The sequence below is a fragment of the Lepidochelys kempii genome, chromosome 15 (assembly GCF_965140285.1).
Source record: "Lepidochelys kempii isolate rLepKem1 chromosome 15, rLepKem1.hap1, whole genome shotgun sequence".
Classification (NCBI taxonomy): Eukaryota; Metazoa; Chordata; order Testudines; family Cheloniidae; genus Lepidochelys; species Lepidochelys kempii.
This window is the reverse complement of record NC_136394.1, coordinates 24,568,016-24,592,673: the sequence shown is the minus strand read 5'-3', so window position 1 is coordinate 24,592,673 and position 24,658 is coordinate 24,568,016. Positions and strand designations below refer to the sequence as shown.

The following is a 24,658-nucleotide window of genomic DNA, read 5'->3' as shown; positions in this document are numbered from 1 at the left end:
TTAATTGGGTGCCTATCTTTAAAACTAAACTGGGCCTGGAAGATCTATCACCGTATTATGAAGCCAATTTACAGATGACTAAGATGGCAACTCAGACAAACTTTAGTCAACATCGTGGGTGTCTCCATTTTTGGATGCCCAACTTGAGACACCTTAAGGGGACCTGATTTTCAGTCACGCACGTCTTGACACACACTGCTACTTCCAATAAACTGTTTGGCCTGAATCAAGAGTCTCGTCTCTGCTAATGTTTCCCAGGGTCATTACGGAAATAAATATAACCAGTAGGAACATGCCCGTCACCTGCTGCTCCCTCCGCTCGCCCCACTCAAATGACGTACTTAGAACGTTTATTTAAATGGATGGCAAATGAAGGTTGCAGCAGCATGCGAACTCTACCTTTGGATCTCGAGGTGGGGTGTGTGTGTGGGGGGGGTGTCTTCCCCCTGTCTCTATAGACTCAAAAACCACTGGATAAAAACCCCACAAACTGCTTTTGCTTGGCAACACTGCCGCTTTAACCACTTTGTATCGAACTGGGAAGGAGAGGCTGGAAGCACCTGAGAAGTTACATGATAGCAGAGGCATTACAAATGGAACCAAAGAGCCCTCTGAGCTGACCCACCCACTTCTGCGGTAACCCCATTCTTTCGGCAATCTCTGCTCCCTCGGGAAGAACTTTGTCAGAGCTTCAATTTGTGCCAAGGGAACAATTCAATAATTGTATGTTATTGTCTGAAGAAGCAGCTCATAGTTAGGCCTTCAGATAATGCTAATGTGATGACAAAGCTCTTGCGTTACTATGGCAAAGCCTTCTTCACCTTACTGCCTCTCTTACTCATGTGTCTGTGACTCAGAGGAGCTGACGAGTGGGATCTTATGCTGGGAAATTAGCTGGGAACAAGCCCCTGCATCAACCAGACTTGGCTTTTATGTTTGCACTAAGTGATAAGCAGCGGAATTTGGCCCATGCAGAGATGAAAGCTCTGGCAGGCAGGCCTCAGGGGCTGCGAGAGACCCACTGTGCAGTGAAGTAACAATGGTGAGCTATTGGAAGCAATCTGAATCTTGAAAGCAGAGTTCGGGGGAGGGGGACATACCTAGTGACAGGCTCAAGCCGCATGCACACACGTTCTGCTCTACGGTTTGGGTTCTGGTCAAGGCATATCCAGCCAAATTCATCCCTGCTCAAACTCCATTGCCTTGTAACTCCATCAAACTCAACGCACCGGCTGTCACCATATACTTCGTCTGGAAGCTCTTTATGGGTAAGGGTGGCCTATCTTAACACACTGGGTCCCTAATCCCTGATGGGCGACCCTAGCAACTACAAATGTATCATCCAACGTTAGTTCAGTTCACATGGCAGCGAAAGTGAGGAGAAGAGAGGCTTCAGTCAAATTTAGCATTAAAGGCAAAAGTTGGTTGTCCATAGAACCGAGGTGTTTGTACAGTGCCCAGCACAGTGGATCTCCAAATCCCAGAGGTGCTAGATACAAAGAATAAATAAATGAGATGATGGTAAGGTGAAGCTCATAGTTGATGCAGGAATTAAATGCTTTTACGTGGTGTTCCATCCTTTCTTTGGTATGTAACTGAGTAGCTCCCTAGGCTCAGTTTGAGCCCTGTTATCAGTACTTCAGTGGTTTTCACATCCATCCTATTCCTTGGTGCTAAGCGTACAGTGTGTCCTATTAAAAGTGACTTGCTAGATTCATCCTAGAGAGTTTTTCCCCTTGGAATGTATAGGATAGCTCAAGCAGGACTGCGCGGCAGTCTTTGGCTTACGTGATAGCAGAGACATCTACGTCAAAAGGGAAATAAACCAAACCAGACTAAACCCTGAACTTCTCCCACGGCAGGTTATTTCCGAGCACTCCGCGATGCCTCATGTGTCATTCCATTTCCTAGGGGGAAAATGGCCAACCCAGGCACCTGGGGTGGCTGGTTTCCAGCCAGCTCTATTAGGTTGTCTCCAATTCTGGTGAGAATCAGCAGTTCTTCTCAACCTCCTCTCCAAGCTGTCTGGTGTTACTGGAGCCTTCCCCACTCCTCCACCCCACCTGAACAACCCTGAGTGGCCAGGATATAGCTAACACAACCTGCTAGTGTGACATCATTCTGGCCATCTGCCTCAGAGGGGAAAGAAGCAGCCCGGACAAATGTGGCCTCCTCACGGGATCACCACCTGACACAGAGCGAGCAGCCAAAGCGGCTTTAAAAAACCCTGCTCCTGATACAGAGCAGTCATTATATTTATGCCCCATCAGCAGCTGTCTCAGCCTTCCCCAAAAGCACAACGCTGGCACTCCCGAAATAGCGTGGCAGGGCCGTGCATATTCCAGCACTGGGATCAGAAGCTAAGGCCCACTGCGATGGGGTGTGTACCCCACGCAGACCCTGAAAGGGTTAATGGGGACCTGAGAGGCCAGTTGTGTTACCTGTTGGCACCTGGGGTAGAGGGAGAGAGCCAGGTTTAATTAGAGACCATGGCCAGCTGAGAAGGGGCTGGGTGGTAAGCAGGAAGTTTAATGCAGAAGGGACAGATTCTGCAGTCAGGCCCTGGGATGAGAGAGGAGGAAGCTCAGGGATCCTGAGTGGGGAAGTCTGGCACGAGGACAGGAGAGAGACAAAGCAGCCACTGGGAGTGGAGCAGGCTCCAGAGGTGAGCCCTGAACAAAGCACAGATTTGGAAGACCAGGGAGGGAGCCCTAGGAGGTGCTCGGTGGATGAACACTGCTGCAGAGAGGGAAGAGAGGCCAAGGGTAGAATTTAGTTTGAGTCTGTATATTTTTGGTTTGGGATTTCTGTTAGAGGATCGAGGGGAAAACTCCAGGAGTCCTGGCCCCTGAGAAGGGAACAGAGACAGTAGAAAGCCCTGGGAGAAGGGTGTGACGACCACAGGGCCCAGGGGTGGGGCACGTTTTGTGAGGACCGTAGACCATTTTATGTTGGAAGTTCCATTACCCAAGAAGGGATGGATTAAATCCGGCCAGTGGGCCGGGTCACAGGATGGTGTACTCTAGCAGTGAATGCCGACCTTCGCCCAATACGATAACCCAGCGTCAGTCCCAGGACTGGCATGGAGAACAAGGGCCTGATCCGATGCCCGCTGACTTCAATGGCCTTTGGGTCAGGTTCCATGTTAGCAGGGGAAGCATTCCCCACAAGGTCCCACTTGCAGAGAGGAATCGTGGCCTCTGTTCCGCAGCTGGGAATCACAGCCCAGACACACACGGAAAGGGACAGCCAGCCTTTCAATAGGAAAGGGTGACTGGATCTAACTCTTTCCCTCAGCCCATGGGATGAGCGAGTGAATGGGGTCCCCAGCCTACAGTGCCTCCAGGGCAGCAAAGAGTTCATTCGCCTCTTCCGAAGGGAAAGCAGACGGTTGAGTAGAGGATCAGAACCAGGATCCTGCCAATCTAGGAGCTGTCCAGATTCTGAGGCAGCGTCTAACAGGGAGCAGGCTCCGTCTAATTAATTGAGGAAAACACACAGATGGGTGCCCTGAGGACATCTTGCACAGACTTGTAGGGACCCTTCCTTTGATAGGTTAATATGAGCCACATCGTTCCCTGGCCTAAGACAAGTCCAGCACAAGTGGCAGACACCCACATGGGGAGAGAGAGTCTGAGCTCCAATGGCTCAAGGCAAGAGCAACTTGAAAGGACATTCTGGATCACAATGCCCCATTTTCCCCTTGAATGCTGTGATTAATGAAACAAGAGATCAGTGTGCAGAAGGTCAAGACTAACCGAGGCTTAAGCCAAGAACAGATCTCAGGTGCTTGCAACAGAACTGAGTCGAAACGCCCAGAGGCAGACTCAGAATGAAGCTCAAAGGTGGCGTGACTCAACCCTAATCAGAGGCACCGACTCTTCTGATGGGTTTCTTGGGCTGTCAATATACAGCTCCAGTCATGTATTTCCAGGGGTGGGGCTGTAAAATCTGGGTCCCCCCCGCCTATCTGATCCTGTCTTAATCCAATACTGCCAGGAGGGTTCTCCTCCAGTCACAAGTCAGTGAAAGAGGGATGTCTGGGAGCTTGTACAGCTCTGCTGAAAGGCAGACAGGGCTACACAGTGTTTCCCTGTGCTCCCAGTATACAAAGTCTGTCTCTCAACAGCTCTCCAGGTGAGGTTTATTTTCTAGAAGGACAAAAGGACAGCCCTTAAACTTCAAACCCCAAGCATGGCATGAGTGGAAAAGCTGTGGAAGCCCATGGACCACCCACGCCCCAGAGAAAGAGGAAGGAGCTGCCATAGACCTGCTTTCTGACTGCAGCTCGAATGGCTTTACTGGGCAGTGTGGGGCAGAACAGGCCCCGCAGAGTCCCTTTTTGGGTATGTCTACACTGCATCTGGGAGCCAGCCTTCCAGCCTGGGGCTTGCACTAGGATTGTGGCTCGGGCTCTCGAGCGTCAGGGGGAAGGGGACTTGACAGCCCAAGCCGCAGTGTCTACACAACTTTTTGTGTGCTAATGTGAGCCCCACTAGCACAAGTCAGCCTGGGCTCGAATGGGCTCATGTTCCTTGGGCCATGCTTTAGGTTCTCATTTGAATGAGCCCTCAGACCAAAGCTGAAGATCACTTGGAGCTACCGAGTTTCATTGGGATGAAACCGTCTGGAACAGTGACTTTCATCTGGCTGAAATTCAACACCACGCACTGGCACTGGCTAAACCATACATCGACTCAGGTTTTCCCAAAACTGTGCTCTGGTTCACTTGAAGGTTTCTAGAGACCTCAGCAAAGCTGGGCTGAGATCTGAGTTTGTAACAAAACCCTTGTTATACCCATCCTAGCAACAGGGCTACAAACCATAAACAAGCTACATTTGAGAAATTAACAAGCGTTACTCACTGAGTCTATCCTCCTTAAATTAAATAAACAACATTCTAGCAAAACTGGGAATGCAGAGCCTATCCGTTTCCTTGTACGTTATCTGCAGGGAGATCAGTAATAGCAGCTGACATCCAGGTCATGCAACAAGCTAGAGACTTCATTGCAAAATTACCTGATGACACATTGGCCTGACCTCTGACTGCTTCCACTGAGAGGGAGGCCAAAGCTGACTATTTTGCATGCCCAGATTCTATACAGGAAACCATCAGGACGGTTGGTCTACTTTTGACTATATTTAGGAGTTCGGAAGGAAAGGCTGTGGAAATTCACTCTCAGTTGTTCTTTTATTTTATTCAGTTTTATGGCATCTGCTGTTGCCATAAAACAATGGAGCTCAATAAATAACAGCTGAGCATTCATTGTTTTTATACAAAACCTAAATTCCAAAGCCCCCAGCATTTAAAAGACTAGATGATGATGATGATCTAAACTGCATGCGCTAGTGAACAATATGAATGGGGGAGAAAAGGATGAGTGGAAAACTGGTTCTGCAGAAAAACGCCCATGCAGTGCAATTTCTGAAATATTAGGAAGCAGAATAAATTATTATACTCAACTCCAATTCTATTACTGAGTTCAGCGATCTTCCTTCCAATTTTCCCAAGGAACGAACACTAGATCTTTATAACATAAAGCTCTATTCGGAGACATTGTGTGTGAGTGTTTCATCCCATTCTTTAGGTAGATGTTTTTGTTGTTTTCTTTGTACCGTTTGTTTGCTTTGTCTCTAACACAAAGAGGAACACAGGAGTATCTTTCAACTTGGAGAAATGATCAAAAGAATCACCATTGTCCGCTCTACTTCTTGTTCCTATAGAGTGACTAGGATATTCAATTCCTGGCTGAGTCACTGAGTGTTTTCCTGTCTTTTTACTCATACTGTAATAGCTTGATGGAGAGATTCCTGTATTGAACATTGTCCCTTTCATTTCCAAAGCACTCCTTGGGGGGTTACACCATGTGAATTCTATTAGCCAGGAAGCTCAGAACCCCAGGGTCCTCTACAAATGAAATTATAATTATAATACTTAGCAGATCTGTAGTGGCGCGTTGCATCTTCAGAATGCTTGGCGAACGCCAGTTAATTCATTCCCTGAACTTTCCGAGCGAAGAAAGTATTATCCCCTTTCTGCCACAGGGAAACTGATGCACAGAAAGGCTAAGTGATTTGCCCCAGACCATGGAAGGAATCAAAATGTCTGTCAGGATTTGAACTCCTGTCAGTAGGCCACTGGACCATGTTTGTCTCTGGACATCCCAATGACTGTTCTTCCTGGGAATCAACCTCCCTCCTTCTAATATTGTTAAAACGGGACGAAAGCCTTGTGGGGTTTGGTTTTTGTTGGTTGTTTGTGGTCAGTTTGCCATTCATTTCTTTAGACTCAGTGCTTGAGCTACCATGGGACACACAGTAGTTGAAGACTGCACCGGAAATGAACAGCATTACTGGGCCCATTTCCAATCTCCATGACACTGGGGTAAACTGGTACAACTCCACTGGCATCAATGGATTCACACAGCTGTAACTGGGATCACAATCTGGCTACGCATCTTAACACACAGCGGCTACTCTCTCCTTCCTATCTCCTTTTCTCTCACTGAGTAGCACGTATGTGTCCGAGACCTGGTCATTGTGTCCCACAGGAGCCCCCAACCTAGCCAGAAAATACCAAGGGCCAAAGGACAAACGCCCCCTTTCTCATTATAAGCTGTCAGCTGAAGCCTGGGCTCCGTGATTTTCACCCAGTAAAATTCTCAGGGACGAAAAACTTCCCTTTGGACTTGGGAACGTCAGAAGCTGTGTCACTGTTTGCCGGGAAATATCTGTGGTGCTTGGAGTGGGCTGTGGCGGGCTGCTTACCATTTTTAGTTTGTGCTGCTGTAGGATCTCATCCAGGTTCTGTCTTTTCTTGTAGTTGAAATAGAAGTTTTTGCACTGTGACACAGTCTTGGAGCCCACCATCCTGGCAATGGCCGACCAGTTCCGCCCATGTTCAAGGAGACCTGCAACCAGGAAAATAAAATCAGAGGGGGCAAAACAAGATCAACGCTCACAAGGGTGGGGCGGTGCACGAAGGCTGGGTCACGCCCCACAGACAAACCAAACTCTGCTGGGACAATATGGTCACCAGCACCCGTCTGCGAGACTTCCGTGGCCAAGAGGATGAGCGAGAGGCTCCTGTTTTTCTTTCCAGGTGAAAAGTATCAGAGCAGCAGTTTTGGGGAACAAGGCATGCTGTAGCAGCATCTACCAACAATGCTGACAGCTCTGCGGGTTTGAGGCCAGACCACGCCGTTATGGCCTGTTGGGGGCAGCACAGTGACAGCGCCCCACAAGGGAGTGACCAGAAGCCTGTTGCTCTACCCTTTCGGAAGGTGAAAGCACATACCCTCCTCCCGGATGGCTGTAGTTGTGCCTGATCCCTACCCGGGGGGCTAACGGGGATGGGGAAAGGCTTTTTGCACCCTCCACTATCAGAGAGACAGAGCTTTCGAGAGCTGGAGCCCACAGGCTTGGATGGGCTGGATGCACATGCAGAGATGGCCAGGAGGGGCCCAAACACAGGAGCCGAGACGTAAGTGTAGTGATGTATTCTCCCAGGCAACTCCACTGCTGGAAGGAGGAGTGTGGGGGGGGGGGGGGAGGAGGAGGAGATCATCAGTGCTAATCGTGGGCTCACATGCAGAAGATTTCCAGGCATCAAGCCAGGGGCGGACAAGTGACTTACCTAAAGTCACACAAGGAGTTCCTGGTGAGCAGGGAACTGAACCCAGGTCTCCTGATTCCCCAGCTATTGACCTAACCACTGGACCACCCTTCCTCTGAGCAATGCTACCGCACGGCTCTGCTTCATACACACACTATATGCAATAGACACGGGTCCAGCCAATACAATAGAGAGGGATATTCACACACAAAAATATGCCTGCCACAGGCACTGTGGAGAGAGACATGCTAACGCTGCTACTAGAAACCAGAGGCCACTGGAACCAAGGAAGGAGAAACCTGGATTGTGAAAGATCTAGAAACCTGGGGCACTGCCAAAGATTTAGTTACACGTCTGGCACTGGGAGGAGGCCAAACACAGTTAAAGCAGGGAAATTACCAGCCTCCCCTTGGGATGCAGAGGCCAGCTGAGCTCACAGTGTATAAAGGTGCGGGGAGCAAGAGAATCCACACCAGCTCGAGGTGGGGGTGCCAGGGGCCATTCACTTAATGAGCGCCCTGCAGCTCTGAGCAGACCATCACAGCCACTGTATTGCCCATTGTGCAGCTGAACCAGGATGCTACCCTCTTACAAATCTGTGTCCTTCCTTGGATTACCTGTCTGGGGACTTGGTTTGCCCAACGGCCTCAAAGCCGCATCGAGCTGGAAGCTCTGAAGCAGGGGCATGTGGCCCCTTTAAGGTTTCCCCTGCATGCATGTAAATAAGCCAGCCTGACCCCACTGCTCCCTCTGACCCACTGAGATGTCCATGAGACCCTGGCGTCTCCCCCTCTGCCAGGCTGGGCTGGGGCTGGCCTGCTAGGTAGCTGCCATCAGGTTGCCCACAAGCCCTGGGGATGAGACGTTGCACAGCTCCAGCTGGCTCCACACCGACTGTCAGGTGGGACTGCAACCGGCTGGCCCTTGCGTCGGTCCACGTTCCTTTGCCTTTTGCCTGCCGCTTGCCACGTTCTTTCTAACATGCTTGGCGAAGACAGGCTATCGCAAGTCCCATGAAAAGCAACATTTTAAGGACACACGAAGCACCCAAAACGAACTGGCAAAAGCTGTCTTGCCCATTGTGCCTGGCCCCTCTGGTGCAGAGCCTGACACCATGCTGGGGTTCCCTTGGTGCAAAGAATGCCACTGACACAGACCCTCCTGCAGCACTGGAGGGTCTTCCTTGAAGGTCCCCCCATCCCCATACTGGTCAGGCCTTAGCCTGAGAGCCCTGACGAGATCAAAGGCAGAGTCCTCGTTCATGGTACAGGGAAGCCCTTGGCATGTCCTTAGGACCTGCACTATACTTCCCTTTAAAAGTGCTCTAGCAACGAACAAATGAACCCACAAACACCGGCTTTGTTTATGTGTAGGGCCCGCTCTAAAAAGGCTGCCTTGGTTCTGTGAATCTGAAGGTTGACTAATAAAACACCCCAGCACCAGCACACACAGCTCAAGCAGCAGCGCCCCCCTGGGATCAGAGCAGGGGCTGGGAGAGCAGGAATTGGCACCCCGGGTCCGGGCAGGTGGGTGAGCTGTGTAGCTGCAGAACCAGCAGTCCCAGCTTTAAATACCCCCAGAGGGCCGGGGCACAGGGAGTGTAGTGATCCCCAAATCCCACCCACCAACCCCATGCAGCAGAAGCACACCAGCTCCATGGCAGATGAGGGCCCTACACAGGCTAGGAGAGAGGGGCGTGGGATTTGCCCCAGAGAGATGCCAACCAGTACCCGGGCCAACCAGCCCTCGGATAAACACCCATCCGGCTCTGGGTGACCCCAAGCACAGCCAGGAACCAAGAGTGACAGTTCCAGGAGTGCCCATATCCTGCACCCTCGCATGGCCCTGCAGCCCTGACTGCGCTGTATGTAGTAAACCCATCGTGCACAGCAGAGTGGGGGAAACAGAAGAGTCAGGCTTGAGCTTTAGCTCCACAACTCCCGACGTTGATCCATTGGAAGCCACGACCTCGGCTGCTGCTGCTTTCGACTGGGACCTCTCGAATCCATCTTGCCACCAACCTTGAGAGACACTAGCCTGCGAGATCCCTCCCCCCCACACTGGCTACACAAGGCAGGGGAAAGCAGGCCTGCCCCATGCACTGCGATTCATCATCGCTTCCATCATCAATCCATTCACTCTTTGCTACTTGGAGGGCTTACTCCCCAGGGTAACAGACTGGGCCGGAACTGTAAGCTACATCTTGGGCAAGGGCCTTGAATAGTAACAACGGTTCCTGCATCCACAACCGGCGCTACTCTCTGTACGATTGTGTTGTCCTCCGAGATGCTGCACGGTATGGGGCAGACAGGTGTGCTAATTGCAATGGCTGTTACTGTGCTGGGAAGGGTCTCACCCCAAGGTCCGTCCGTGCCCACTCTATTTCCAAGTGCAGCTTGACCTTGTCTTGCGGCACGGAACAAGTCTCTCAGCTGCCCTTTCATTTGTCAGGTGCGCTGCGCCCAGCGGTTTTGCAGGGCCACTTCCCAATCACCAGACTGCGCTGAAGCCCGTTCAATTTAAAGTCACCTGCTCCAGCAGCCCCACGAGGCCCAGCTCCTTGGGAAGCTCGGCACTCTTCCCCTCGCCTACTGGGGACAGTGTGTGGTGTGCCCGCTCTCCACCATGCAATTGGCGCGGGCCTGGAGGCAAGCATCCAGCTGGCAGGAGGGGAGCCGCGCAGGTGTCTGTGGCTATCTCACGAGGTGGAGGCTGCATGTTTCCAAAGCACAGACAGACCTTCCCTCTGCAGGATTAAACCAGTGCGTACAGATGCCCTTATCTTCGCAGGCAAGAGAACAAAACAGCAACACCTGCTTCCCAAAACTATAATTATCTGTACTCTCAGGGCGGGAGCAGCCAGCAGCTGCCCTGGATCTCGCTGGTGAACAGGCCACTCGCCAGACACTACCAGGGCTCTGCTGAGCAACGTCACGACAGTGTTCCCTTCCATCCCACCCCACCCCACTGCCTCCCCGACGCACTCTTCGCTGCCCCTCCCCACGTCTCTATCACACGAGCCTGCCACACGTAGGTCTGTCTCTCACAAAACGCACGCTCATTTAGCACCGCAACTGAAACTGTGACTAACCAGCCGACCAGATCTTAATCAGTCCTGCGCTGACTGGCGAGGAGGAGAGGATAGGTCTGTGCACACACGCCCACACTCGCTCGCGCGCTCTCTCCCCATCCTTAACGTTCACCCCAGAAGCTCAGCATTTCATTACTGCCCTATGGCTGTACTTACATTCTCCGAGTCTAGCTTCGCCTGCCAGAAAATCAGCTCCGAGCATGCGGCAGGCAGATCAGAATAAACAGGGAGAGCACTTCTTCAAAGCCCTGCACGGCAGAGCAGTTTGTTACCAAGCGCCGGGAGTTCTTGACTCACATCCTCCCCGCTCATTTTGTTTTCACTCCCTCGCAGCAGCCAAAGAAAGGGAAGGAAGGAGAGAAAAAAAAAAAAAAAAAAAAAGCTGATTCTTTAAATCCTGGGGGCTCCGGCACTTAGGAGCCCTCGGTAGCAAGAGCAGCTACTGCACGGTAACTTAAAACCAGGTCTTAAAAGCAGAAGGCGCCTGACCCTGACGCAAGAAGTTGCCTTGAACACATGCTCTGTCCTCAGTGCTCTCTGCCCCACTGGGGCTGGCGAGAGGCACCCTGGGCACTCCTCAGGCTCAGCTCCTCCGAGCTTTCCAGCAGTCTCGAGCGGCGTTTGTTAAGGTGGACTGAAGTGGCTTTGCCACCCCCCCGCTCCGGTCTCACCTCCTCGCTCAGCGGTACGGGGAGGAGAGCCTGTGCAGTTTCAAGAGATGCCCAACACTGCCAAAAAAAAAAAAAAAGGGGGGGGGGGGGGCGGCGCGGCAGCAAAGCAGTCGAGTGCGCCCTGCAGCTTCCCTCCTGCCAGCTGCGGGCCGGGAGGAGATCGGTGCCGGGGGGGGGGTGCGGCGGAGCAGCAAACAAGCTCTAATCTTTTCCTCTGGCTGACCCAGAGGCTCGGTTTGTCTGAATGTGACCTCTAGACAGAGCATTAATAACGAGCGTGGCACTGACCCAAGCTGACAAGGGGTGCGGCCAACTTGGCACCCACTTCCTTTCTCTCTCTCACTTTCTGTCTCTCTCTCTCTCTCATCTGAATGTCAACAGCAGGGGGAGTGAGCCAGGAAAACAAAGCTTTGCTTAATAGTTTCCTCTGCTCTGAAATGAATCAAAGAGGCTTTTCTTTGAGGAGGTGTGAGCCAGATTCGATTTCTACTGAACCGGACCAGACCTTCCCCACACGTCTCCCCTCTGCCTCGCTTTTCAACCGAAGGTCACGACCATCTGGCAAGGTCACAGGGCTCCCGGGAGAGGAGGTAGAGAAAACAAACAGAGCGCAGAGATAACGCTGGACCAACAAGTGGTTGGATAACTTCAGCCTGTTCCAAGGGCAGGGGAGACAGGGACAGGCAGACACACCCAGAGTATGCCGGCTGGGCTGCGCAGTGAGCCCATGCAGACAGGATAGGCCAGGACATGGGCGTGGGGACAGTCTCCTCCCCAGTCTGTGGAAAGTGAGGCTGGAATACCTGAGAAACGAAGGCAGGAAGGAAGAAGAGTGGGCAGACCTGCGAGAACACTTTAAAGAGCATTCGGTTGCTGGCGCGTGAGAGACAGAGGAAAGCAGCACTGCGGGGAGCGTGGCTTTCATTCAAGCTCTCCACGGTCACAGACTTTCTCGATTATTTCTCCCCCGACTCTCCAGCATGGCTGCCCTCGCCCCACCCAGGTCTCGCCTCTCAGAACAACGCATGAGCGAGCCCACAAAAGGGTCCCTTAACGGGTTCTCGACTGGATTAACAGATCATGGTTACACTTAAAAAAATGATCTCATCCCAAAAGCGACACCCTAGTGCGACACCCCTCCCAAGACCCCTCTGACCCCCTCTCCCTTCACGTTCTTCCTTTAACCATTTCCTACAACTGATGGAGACCCGTCCCGGGTTTGTAAGCACAGCAGCCTGCCCAGTGAGCATGGCAGCTGAGGGGATGGGGTGTTACTGGGAAGGGGCTGGGATTCTCCGACCACGACTAGCATTACAGAGGCAGTGTGTACAGAACTTAAGCTTAAGCCATCCCCTCCAACAGCAGTCCGAAAAGTATATAAGTTTGGATACACTGCTCTGAAAAAACACAAGCCAAACTAACCTGCAGATCGCACGGTGCTTTACCAAGTGTGTGACTGTATATAACATTAGCAGCCCTGTTTTGCAGGTAGGGAAACTGAGGCACAAAGCAAGTCCCAATAGGTCCCTGAGCACATCAGTGGCAGAGCCTGGAACAGAACACAGGACTCCCAGTTCCAGGCCAATGAGAGTAGCAGGGACTTCTCTGTGCAGCACGCAGCAAACATATGGTATGGCAGTTCCTCCAAAGGTGTTTACAGAGGGCCAGCAATACTATCGGTAAACGCCAGCTCTCGCCAGCTGTGATCTGCGCCAGTCTTCCTCAGAAACCAGCCTGGGGATCCAGATTGTTCCTATGAGCTTCTGGCTCATGCCAAGTCTGTCAGTTCGAGCGTCTGTAAGATGTTCTGCTGATGCGAAGGAGACTTGCAACGAAACTCTCTCCATCCCCACAAGAGAATCTCCCGCTCCTAGCTAAGAGAGGGGTGCTCACAGCCAGGGGCCATTTTCGTGGCCGCTGCATGATCTCACTGCACGGCGCAGTGCTGCGAACTGAGCAGGTCTGACATGGTTTGCTGCAGACTCCCCTGGCTGCAATGGCCAAGGAACTCCCCTTTAGTGTGGTCTCCCTCCTCTCCTCTTGAGAACAGCTTGCAGGAGATGGGCCCATGTTCACTCCATGTCTCCCCTTATTGAGGGGCTCTCTGGGACATCAGCCATGTTCACGCTTCACCGTGGTTTTTATGAACCCTCCACATCTTCCCCGACCCAGGTTAGCCTCCTTGTTACAGCCCATCAGTGAGCGAGACCCCCTGGTGATTCAGCTACATCGGCCTGCTCCATTCGCTTCAGTCTCAGAACTCTAGAGCGGCCCACTCCACGGCTGGCAGGATTCACGTCTTCCTCCCGCTGAACTCGGACCTCGCTGCCCTCTCCGTGCCACGCGGCCCATCTGAGGGAAAGGCAGCGTCCGTCTGCAAGACTTTAGCAGGAGCCAGTTTCCCCCTCTGATGTCCATAATCCAAGAGGAACTTTTACCATCTTTTGGGGGAAACGTGGCTCCTCCTTGCCGGGGTTCCTCCCAAAGAACGGAGGCAGCGAGAAGCTGCTGCTGGAGTGCGATCTGGCTGTTTCGTCACCTGCTTGAGGTGCTATTCCTGCTCCCTTACTGGTAAAAGAAAAATCTGTTTGAAACTCAACCGTAGGCGGGAAATTACAGTCATTACCAACCCGCTCCCTTGACAGGCCTTTGTATTTCATGTGCTGGCGCTCCCTGAGCTGACCCTGGGGTGCCCCTGCTACCTCGTGAAGAAACACGACACATGCCCATGACAGAGAGACCAGCGTGAGACAGAGAGAGCTGCTCCACCCCCCTCAGGCGGCTACACAACGCCAGGATAAACCACAACGGGGCCTGATTGACCCCTGGGTGGGACAGGGTCTGGATTTAGGCAAGCACGGAGCCAGGGCCCAACTCTGCAGCTTGGCTGTTACTGTAAATAGCTGAACCAACCTCTCCCACCTGAACTTGCTTCTGGACTGATGGATGTGAACAGCAGGGCCCGGGCCCCACCTCTAATCAAGGATTAGAAGGCTGAAAGATACAGTAGCATTACAAAGGAGATGCTGGGGGAGGGGAGATTCCTCACCTCTTAAGGGTTAGCTATGCAGATGCTAACACAGGAGGCTAACAAATTCTAGCCCCCCGCCCCATTCATCTGTTGGGCTGGAGTGGGGACCACCGCAGTGCAAACTATCTGCCACTTCCTGCCCCAGGCCACCCGGCCCCGGAAGTGCATGAGGCTACCCTGGGGCTAGGTAGGGCCAGGCTATGCTCTTGCTCAATTTGATGCTTCACAGAGGCAAGGGATCCCCCCGGTGCGAATCTGGCCCCTGTATCTGATTTTGCCCCCAATACCTGGTGATGCTCCCCAGCCAACACAAGGGTTCGACCAGTCCAGGAGAATTACCTAATGTTGTGTATGCTCATTTCCACTTCTCTTACCCGTATACCTTCATGTCATAGAATCATAGGAGTGGAAGGGACCTCGAGAGGTCATCTCGTCCAGTCCCCTGCACTCAAGGCAGGACTAAGTATTATCTAGACCATCCCTGACAGGTGTTTGTCCAACCTGCTCTTAAAAACCTCCAATGATGGAGATGTCCCAGTACCTATGCCTGCCTCCCGGCTAGACCACAGCAGTCATGGAAGGGGGAGTGAGCCGAAGACCAGACAGGTCTGACACACAGCTTCTCTTTCCAAGGTTTAATTCAATCAGCAGGTTTTTACACTGGAACGGAGCAAGCGTGGGTGATTGCATGTGTGGTGGTGAGGGGTTCTCTCTGCACCAGGGGACATACCCACTGCCTTCGCAGTGTTACACTGCCGCTTACTCTGACAGCTCCTTGCAAGAGCACAAGGGGCAACAGAGCAGAAGGGGGCAACAGAGCAGAAATCTGGACGTTTTGCGTGCACACACACAGTGAAGTGTGTTTCCACACACATGCAAGCTAAGCAGAAGAAGGCTAAGAAGGCGGCTTCATGTGGACCCGTTTAATTCATTTAATGTCAATGTGCGTGCTAGTTTACAAGTAAAAAGGCTGGTGTTTCTAACTGCCAGCCCTGAAAACTCAGCCTGGCTATCTGAGAATCAAGTGGGGGTCGCTTCCCTTCTTGTGCATCATCACCTGAGCTGAAGGTGCTGCAGGCCAAACAACACCTGCGCAGCCGCCCACTGTCCTCCGAGTATGCCCTCACCTGTGTCAATCCAATGCTTGCCATGTGTTTGAACAGGAGAGGAGGAGGCCCAAAGTGGGACAGACCCCTTAGCCCTAGGCTTGCAGAGCCAGCACAGTTCACACGACTGAAAGTGGCCAAAGCTTATTTTTGTTCCTGAAGTCAGCAGATCTAAGCCCCAGTGATGCACAGGGAGGAAAAGCTGCTGAGTAAGAAGGTGCCAGCATTACATAGTCCCTTTGCAAAGTAAAACCACATGTTAAAGCTTTGGGGAAAGCCCTGAGCTGCATCTAGAATGGTCACTAGCTCTTCAATAAATCCCCCGAACCTAGCAGCGAGCTAAGCACTCCCAGGTCCGGGGCGTGAGAGCATGAGCAAGGATAAACCATCCTGCAGTGAAAACTCCATCCAAATTGACGCAGCCTGAGGTCCAAGCCAATGGGAGTGGATTCGCTGTCTACCCACCACCCGGTCCAAAAGCAAGTGAGGTAACTCCTGGAGCAACTACAGCTAATCAAAACTGCCTGCTTATACCTTTGAATCACAGTCGCAATGGAAGAAGCCTATGATATCAGAACACACGGCCCCATAATTACATCAGTCGCTGTACATTTTGGCAGACTATCGAATCAAAGTCTATTACAAAATAAAAGTGTTGTTAAACAAGAACTTCACCCGTACAACGTTCTCGTTCCTCTAGTTAACTTTAATAATATGGTACTCCCCACTGTTGTCTCACCCTATGTCCGTAATACCTCCTTCTCTTACTTAAAATCTCTCCGTTCAGCATCGCTATGCAAGTGCTGTCAAATATGCTCACCCAGATTGCAATCCGGAGAGATTATTCAACTACACTGCTTTACTGCCCCAAACCAAGTTCCTTGGCATACGTGCTGCTGGGCTTTACCCTTACAGCCATCAGCTGGAAGGATCAGACTGGGACTGACGACTGAGGTTCTTTTTGAATGTTCAGAATGCCAACCAGCTGCAGGCTAAAAAAAATAATCCAGCCCCAAGCTTTGGAAGTGCCGGTTAGAGCGCATTCAAACTCGCTGGGTGCACTCAACAGGAAAATGCCTTGTGAAGCTGGCTGGGGCCTGGCAAGACGGGAATTTAGCTTCCCTGCAGACACCTGAGACAGAAACCTCGCTACTTTCCAGGCCACTGCATGGGGGAAACATCATGCAAGTGGCCAGGTGAAGGGGGGGGGGGGGCAAACCCCACACTCCCGTGGACTGATCCAACCCTGCGTAGGTTGGAGCACTGCCTGCTGCCTTTCTATGCAAATTGGACAGGTGCTGGGGTGACTGGATGCCCCCTCCCCAAAGTTCCATCCTCCATCTGGCTTAGGTGGGTGGCTACCAAGACTGTTCCTTTCAGCACAGCCCCACCGTGCAGCCTACATGGCTCTTCCACAGTAAAATCGGAAAGAGGGGGCTGCTCAAAGGGATCCTTACAGCAGAAATCCACTGACCGGCAGCTGCTAATCCCAGCAGCTGGAGCTCAGCCAGGCAGCCTGACTGAAGTCTATCTCGTGACAAGTCTAGAGAGAGTAATGCTTGGCCGTACACAAGACTGGCCCAGGGGTTTATAGAGGGTCCGAATGGCTCAAATGAGAACAAGCCAAACATATCGGTGTATTCGTATTCGACACAAACCGAGTCCGGGATGCTGCAGGTACGTGAGAGGCCAGAGGCTATGCTCCAGGTGCCTCCTGCAGGGACTTTTCCCCAGCTGATCGAACACCTGCCAGCAAGTCTGTCTGCATTTGCTGTCCCCAAATGAAGCTCGTTTCCATTTGAAGCTGCACGTCTACACTACTCACAGGCCAGAAGAAAGGGAGCAAGCTGAAAGGGCTGCACTCTGCACGGGCTGGGAACTCAACCGCAGATCAACAGGACATGACTTTGGAAAAAATTAAACAGCAGAAATCTTGGCACAGGAGTCCGACAAACGAGGGGGAAGTGGCAAGGGGAGCCTGCTACACTCAGCACATTTACACAACGGTCTCAGCGATGGGCTCTCTCTCTCTCGGCCACAGGACACAAAACAAACCTCCTCCGGCGAGCAGCCTCGCCCCGGGTAAAGGGACAGCCCTGTCTCAGCGTTCAGCAGGAGAATCCCCATCTGCGATCACACTTCGGGGGCCTGGGGGCTCTCGGCCGATGATGCGTCAGTGGCAGTCGCTTTACGAACAGCAGCACATCCTCCGAAGGAGGCGGCAGAGATCAGAAACTCTGACTTGCCATTAGTGGGCGACTGCAGTTGTGCAGTTATGGGCTGGGGAGGTTATCTTCTACTCTTTTTGCACATGGGAGTCCCCCTGCATGGACATCAGGGTACATGCCTTTTACCGGTGTGGGGCCACGTGTGTATCACGAACACACGGAAAGTGACCCCAAATTGGGGGTCAGGAAGGAATTTTCCCCCAGGTCAGATTGGCAAAGACCTTAGGGGCAGAGGGTCGCCTTCCTCTGCATGGGTCATGGATTACCTGCTGGGCTTGGCTGGGTATATCTCACTAAAACAATTTCCTGCCACTGCAGGGACCTTGGGCACTGGGCACTGGGCACCTTGGTCCCTCCAGTTTTCTGCCTGTGGCACACAACAGTTCAGTCTCCTGAGGATAAAATACTCTGGTCTAATTCTGGCTGTTGGACTTGGTGTGGAGGTGGGTGGGTGGTGTTCGATGGCCTGTGATATGTAGGTGGTCAGACTAGATGAGCCCTTCCAGTCTTTAACTCCGTGACACAGAGCTAAACCCCAGCTATCTAGCCCAGGCCTGCAAACCACCACCTGCTCTCCCAGTTCGACACCAACACGAGTTCTGGCCATGCAGCCACCTCCTGTAGCGACCTCGCTTCAGCACAGAGCCCAGACAATGCTACACCACCTTGTCCTGCCATGACCCAAATCAATCACGTATGACTCCTGGAGCAAGCGCTGACAAAATTCCCAAACTTGCTGCCAACTTTGTAGCTTGTTACCAAAACTAACACAAAAGCACTTTTCTCAGACTATACAGGTCCTCGCTCCTGCTCGCCTAAACCGAGCATAAATCAGGAGTTACTTCACTGAAGTCAATGGGTTTACACAGTGGGTGAAAGCAGTGTAAAGAAGAGCAGAATCAGGCCCCCAAGATTCAGTGTGGTAACACACCCATGTTGTCTGTGCTGGGCGAGTACCATCTAACTCCACAGACTGGCTTCTTTTCCAGACCATCAGAACTGGCAGATGGGGGGAAAAACTGTATTGTATATTACCTTTTTTGGCCGTTTCCATTTCTTCCTCTGTCCAGCGAGAACTTTCATTCATCTCCAAAGAAGCTGAAAAATAAAGAGACAGAACCAAGCGGTCACGGTGAGAGGTATTTAAAATGTACGAAACACAGCAACTGAGCCAGAAAATCTCAGGAGGGTGACTTGCGCCCAAATGCCAGCCATTCCAATCAGAATACACTGTACACGGATAGCGCCTTTCATCTGAGCATCCCAAAGTGCTTCACAAGCCTCCGTGCCAGGCTTAGATATGGGGAGGTGCCAGGCCCAATATCGCCGAGCCAGCATAGTGTTCGGCACACTGACGGAAGGTCTGAGCGGAAGGTAGCTTTGGGCTGGGAAAACCAAGCCAGCCCCGTTAGGGAAACTGTGTTTTGCCAGTGATATAATGGTCCCACTTGCCCTGGTCTTGCAGAAAAAAGGTGTGACGCAGTTACTGATTTTAGTCTAATCGTGTGGAGAGGTGTCGTCGGTGGGGTGGCAAGAGCTGAGAACTCAGCCCGGATGCAGGGATGTGGTCAACTCAACAATACTGATCAACCCCCGGGGAGCGGAGAGTCAGTAGGGGGAGCCCGTCGTCAGCAAATCTGATGCACTCAGAGAGATGGTGCAATGCCCAGGCGATCAGAGATTCTGCATGCAGCACCTTGGGCTATGTCTGAGTCACTTTCACACCCAACGAGAACCTCAGAGCAACAGTGACACTCCAGAGGCCTGGATGCGACCGTGCCCTCCAACCAGCACAGTAAGAGATGGGTGCCAGCTATGCCCAGCATTCACTTATATTCTCCACCCCCATGCTCCATGCCCTGGACATTGTGGGCCTGAGTAATGTATTCACTTTGAAATAATCCTGCTGGCAGCCTGGCACATGTGAGCAAACCCGACAACAACAAACCAGTATGTGAGTCAGAGACAGACAGCCCCCAGTAAGAAAACAGATTTCCGTTTCAGCTGCCAACAGGCGAAGCATTATTTCAACACTGAGGAGAGAGGTTTTGACCATGTTCTTTTAAAATGGAAACTAGGCCAACAGGCTAGGTTAAAGGACACGAGTGGGGAGGAGAAGCAGCATCTCCAAGAAGCTTGTAAAGGCTCTTGGGCTCTGGAGGGGGAAGGGTATAGCTCTGATGCCCACAACCTGTTAGGTACCAGGGCCTGGGAGTGAGAAAAATGCATTTTCTTCATAGCTGACTGCACCAGATTGCAGGTGTCACCTCGTGGAAGTCACTGCAGGTCATTTCCTCCATTAGAAATATAGTCCCCACAGAGATCCAGCCAGCACATGTTAGCTCAGCCGGTAGAACAAAATCAATACCTGTGAATTTTCTTTCCCCCTCCATGGGCAAATTAGGGCTTCAAGATTTATTTGCTGTAAGTATCCCAAACACACTTGACTAGGCATTTAATTGCGTTTTAATAAGATTGTTAGTGTATGTTAAATAAATGTCAGATAAATGGCCTATTGGGTTTGATTAATGATATTTATGGAGGTTGAGCAGTTACGTAACAGATGTCTACTGGGAGCTGCAACGTGCTGTAGCTAAACCACAGTATGGGGTTTTTGTTTGTTTTTTAATGTTCAATGGGTATTTAACATGCGGTAACTGTCTTTGCCAACCTAAATTAAATCACTCCTGGGGAGACACAAAGTGTAACCGATTGCTTTGGCAGGCCAGTGACATCAGCCCATTTTTGGGTCACTTTACTATTGTCAGCAGTCTTTTCTCCCCGCTTATGATTCCATTGGAGACCTCTGGAGGAAACATGCTACCTAAATGACTGGGATTATTCCCGATCGCTATTGGCATAATGCCTGCATGCTAGCACTATACCCACAAAGACAGTCGTTGCCCTGGAGAGCTCAGTCAAGGGTTTAGTCAATACTCAGCAGATGAATCAACGGACATTTACAGACATAATTTATACTAATAAAGACACCGCATTCAGTAAGGAAATTCTCCAATAGACAGAAGGCAGGTCATCCCTAAAATGTTTTTAATTGTCTTGCATGGATCAATGTTTCTTTAGTATTTGCTATAGGGAATCAGGCAAATACTGCAGTCGGTTTATCAAAGACAGCCCTGGATAGTTCCCAGGGGCAACCACCATCTTTCTGTCAGTCATAGAAGAGAGGGAAAGACACACACCATCTACCATCGCCTGGATATGGCACTTTTCAACACTTACAAGTCCCCATGTGGCTGGCAGTGGAAGCTATCACCTTTGTATGGGTCTCAGCTGCATGCAGGATCCTTGTCTCCTGTCGTTCCAAACTAAGGGCTACGCTAGCTGTCTGTCCCTGCATTTTAGGGTGAGATCAGTTTGACTTCTCTCTCTCGTTTCTGACGACACCCCAGGCACCACCCTGACAGCCTGAGATGCCCTAAAGTCTCAGGAAACATAATGGCATGTTCAGGATGTTCCGGGGTTGTCATATTGGGTCCTCTCATTTGAAATCACTGCACACGTGTTTGCACAGCAGGGAGGTTGGCTGAAACGGGGCAGGGAATCAGAGCTGCGTTGAACAGGCTAGCCCAACAAGCAAAGTCCCAAGCACAGACCGCGTGGGACAGAAAGTATTAGGAGTAAGTGATGTGCTGAGGATCTCCTACTCTGGAAGAAACATGGCATCACAGGCTACAGGTAGAGAGTTGTCCCAGCCTTCCCCTCACTGAGCCATCATCTGTGGTACCCACAAAGGCAAGGCCTGGATTTCCGACACCACGGTCACTGCAACAAGCTGCGTCAGAGCCGTCGCTCATCCTTACTGCTTCTGAGCCCAGGCACACTATAAACTGGAGGGAGCGGGGGGCCAGGGCAGGGAGGGAGAATGAGCAAATGACTCCAAGCGAGGCCCCCGGGCAGGTGCAGCGCCCTGGGAATCTGCTGGATGTGGAGCTCTCACGGACAGTCTGAGCCCGCCTCAGGACACATGGTAAGACACTCCACCAGCCAGACTCCCAAGGATGGCCTCGCACTCAATAGCCACCGGCAGTAGAGAGATGCCTGCATGAAGATCGCACGGCTTTGCTGAAAATGGCACGATTCCCTTTGCCTTTCTCCAGCGCTTTCCAGCTGAGGTTCCACGTGATGCAAACCTCACCTGGTGAGACACAGGCCTGGCCCTTTGAGATGCCTCCTGTCCAGCTAGATGAATTCCACTGGGTAATCCTGAGGTGCTGGTGAAACGTCACTCACACTCCTCAGGAGAGGAGGAATTTTAAAGAGCCAGGGCTGTAGGAGGATGATAATACTGTCCATGTCCAGATAGAGAAACTGAGGCATGGTGACATGTCCCAGGCTGCCTAATGAATCAGTGACAAAACAGAGGCGAAACCCAGCAGCCTTTGTTCCTAAGGCCTTCCCTCCTCCCAGCTGGCTGGATTGCTACAAATCCCTCCTCCCCACCTTGAGTTACGGAGGCTTTGTGCCTAGCCGGTACGTACCCAGCTCTGTGTTCTGCTGTGGAGCGGCTGCCTCCTCATGGTTGGCCTCATTAGCCATGGAACGGGTGATGCGGCCTTTGCGCCTGCCCTGACTGTTGGCAGTTTTACGCCCTTTGGAAGTGATGGCTTCTTTCTCGTCGTTATCTTCCCCTGACGTGTCGTCATTCTTCTCCCTGCAAGAGCGGGGAAATCACTGGGTGACGGGATCTATTTCAGGAGTTTGCAACGAGGGCACTTTCCCTGACTTTGGGTGGGTTGGGGTTTTTTGTTTTGTTTTTTTTGCAGGTGGTTGCAGTTCCAAGAGCGCGCAGAGACCTGACAGAGACAGGTTTAACGCTGGGCCATTCAAATTTATCATCACCTCCTCCTCATTTATCTTTCTGAAAGGGACCTGCTGGTAAATGTCTAGGCAGCCTGGATATAATGAAGCCAGATGTTCTCCTAAGTCAAGTATTAAGCCCATTACAGATAGCTAGCAGTCTGCCAGCCAACCTTTCCCAGCAACAAATCCGGCGTTCCCTGCTAAGCCATGCTGTGCCAAGCATTAAGACAGGCACACTTATAAAACTGGTCCGTCCCTTGAGCTGGAAGATCTCACATTGACCTCAACACCACTAAAGGTGAAGCTCTATGCTCCACTGCATCCTGATTTCTGCTTTGATTCTAGGAGGCTCAGCAATATCTTGCAACAATAAAATAAACCCTGGTATCAAAGCTGCTTCATGGACTGATCGGCTTTATAAAGCAAGTCAGTGATTTCTTCTAGGCTCGCCAGGAATGTGGGGGAAGAGGGGAAACCTATAAATGAATAGACTCGCTCCTTTGCTAGCAGCAGGTTTAGCCTGCGCCGTGCGAGGAGAAGAGAGCGGTACACACAGCACATCCAAGGTAACCTGCAAAAGGATCACCCAGTACTGGGATCAGAGCCCAGATTCTGCTGGATGCACTTCAAAACATTGACCACTTCCCCTCCCACTCCTTCCAGTGCGGCTCTCCTGAAGGAGGGAGCATTGAGATGATGCATTCCCAGACCAGTGCACACTATGATCCCTAGGGGTGAGGAGTAGAGAGAAAGGCGAAAACTTGCTTACTTTGTCAGTTCTTCTTTATCGTTTTCTGCTTCCTGTTTGTCTTCCTCCTTCTCTGCCTCCTTCTCCTTTTCTTTCTCTTTTTCATCCTTCTCCTCTTGGCTGCTACGGGGCATCTGCTGCTGCTGCTGCAAAACAAGGGACAATTCAAAAAAGAAATGTTGAGGCAGATAAATCTTAGCACCTGGACTAAACCAAACAAGAGCATTTAAACTATGCTGAAGGGGCTGACTGAGAAGGGAAACAAACAACAAAGCGCTGCTTAAGCCACGGTGTGGACATCTGCAGGCCAGCGGGTCAGAAAGCTGAATGCAGAGATCAGAGCCCTTTTTGGGTCTGTCCTTAGGGGCCTGATCCAAAGCCCATTAAGGTGAATGGAAAGGCTACAGAAGCTATGAGGCTAACAATGACGCAATGCGTGTCGGGTCAAGCGACGCAAGACATTCTGCACAGAAGAAGTGAGCCTGACCCCAGATCACCTGAGGGAGAATCCGCACAGCTTGACAGACACTTCACTGAGAAGCTATTATTCCCATTTGCCCCAAACGCTGCTGGGTGTGAGGCACCCACCTGTCTTTACCCTCCTTTAAGAGAGGTTTCAGAGTAGTAGCCGTGTTAGTCTGTATTCGCAAAAAGAAAAGGAGTATTTGTGGCACCTTAGAGACTAACCAATTTATTAGTCTCTAAGGTGCCACAAGTCCTCCTTTCCTTCAAGACAGTTCGTGCAGGAGCTCGCCCTGCTTCCAGGCATTTCATGTTACCAAACAGGAACTTTTCTAAAACGATAATAATGATGCTGGATTCCATTTTGCAGCTGCAGGAAGACAGCATGGGGGAGGCCCGGTTCCTCAGCCCTCCTTCTGGCTAGCATCAAATGAAAGGAATTCCACAGAGACGTAGAAATTAGAGACAGAAATGATTTATTAAGCCACGCTCCTCCCCAGCTAATACAGGACTGTTTCCTACAGTACATCCACCAGGGCTTGCCTAGTGCAGCTTTCCTGGGGAGAGGATTCCACAGGCTGAAAGGAAGAAACCTCCAACTGAACTGATCCGCAGAAGGGCTGATCCCGAATGATCTGTGCAGCCCGTTTGCAGCTGCTAGGAAGGTGCTTTGTGGCAGAGACGTGCGATTTGATGGCACACCCCAGTGTTGCCTGTGAACACAACTCTCCCGTGCACCAGCGTTCTGCGCCAAGCCAACTCTTGTGCCTCAAAGGGTTAGTGCTAAATGAGACGTGCAGAGCTACTGAAATGGGCTACGGGAAGTGACAGGAAAACATCTTGTTCTTTAAGGCCTTGATTCAGCAAAGTACTGGAGGCACGTGC

General features: G+C 51.5%; 1 protein-coding gene across 21 annotated transcripts in view; it reads right to left on the bottom strand.

Moving 5' to 3' along the window:
- Positions 1-24,658, bottom strand: part of NCOR2 (nuclear receptor corepressor 2) — a 412,272-nt gene that overhangs the window by 82,898 nt on the left and 304,716 nt on the right. For 19 of the 21 annotated variants that reach the window (XM_073313442.2, XM_073313441.2, XM_073313453.2 and 16 more), the window contains 4 exons: positions 23,333-23,457; positions 22,242-22,414; positions 18,778-18,840; positions 6,769-6,911 (listed from right to left, as the gene is read on the bottom strand). In XM_073313442.2, the coding sequence (XP_073169543.2) occupies positions 6,769-6,911; positions 18,778-18,840; positions 22,242-22,414; positions 23,333-23,457 (504 nt within the window). The remainder of the gene's footprint in view (positions 1-6,768; positions 6,912-18,777; positions 18,841-22,241; positions 22,415-23,332; positions 23,458-24,658) is intronic. The other 2 variants (XM_078848967.1, XM_078848969.1) reach the window with 1 other exon arrangement.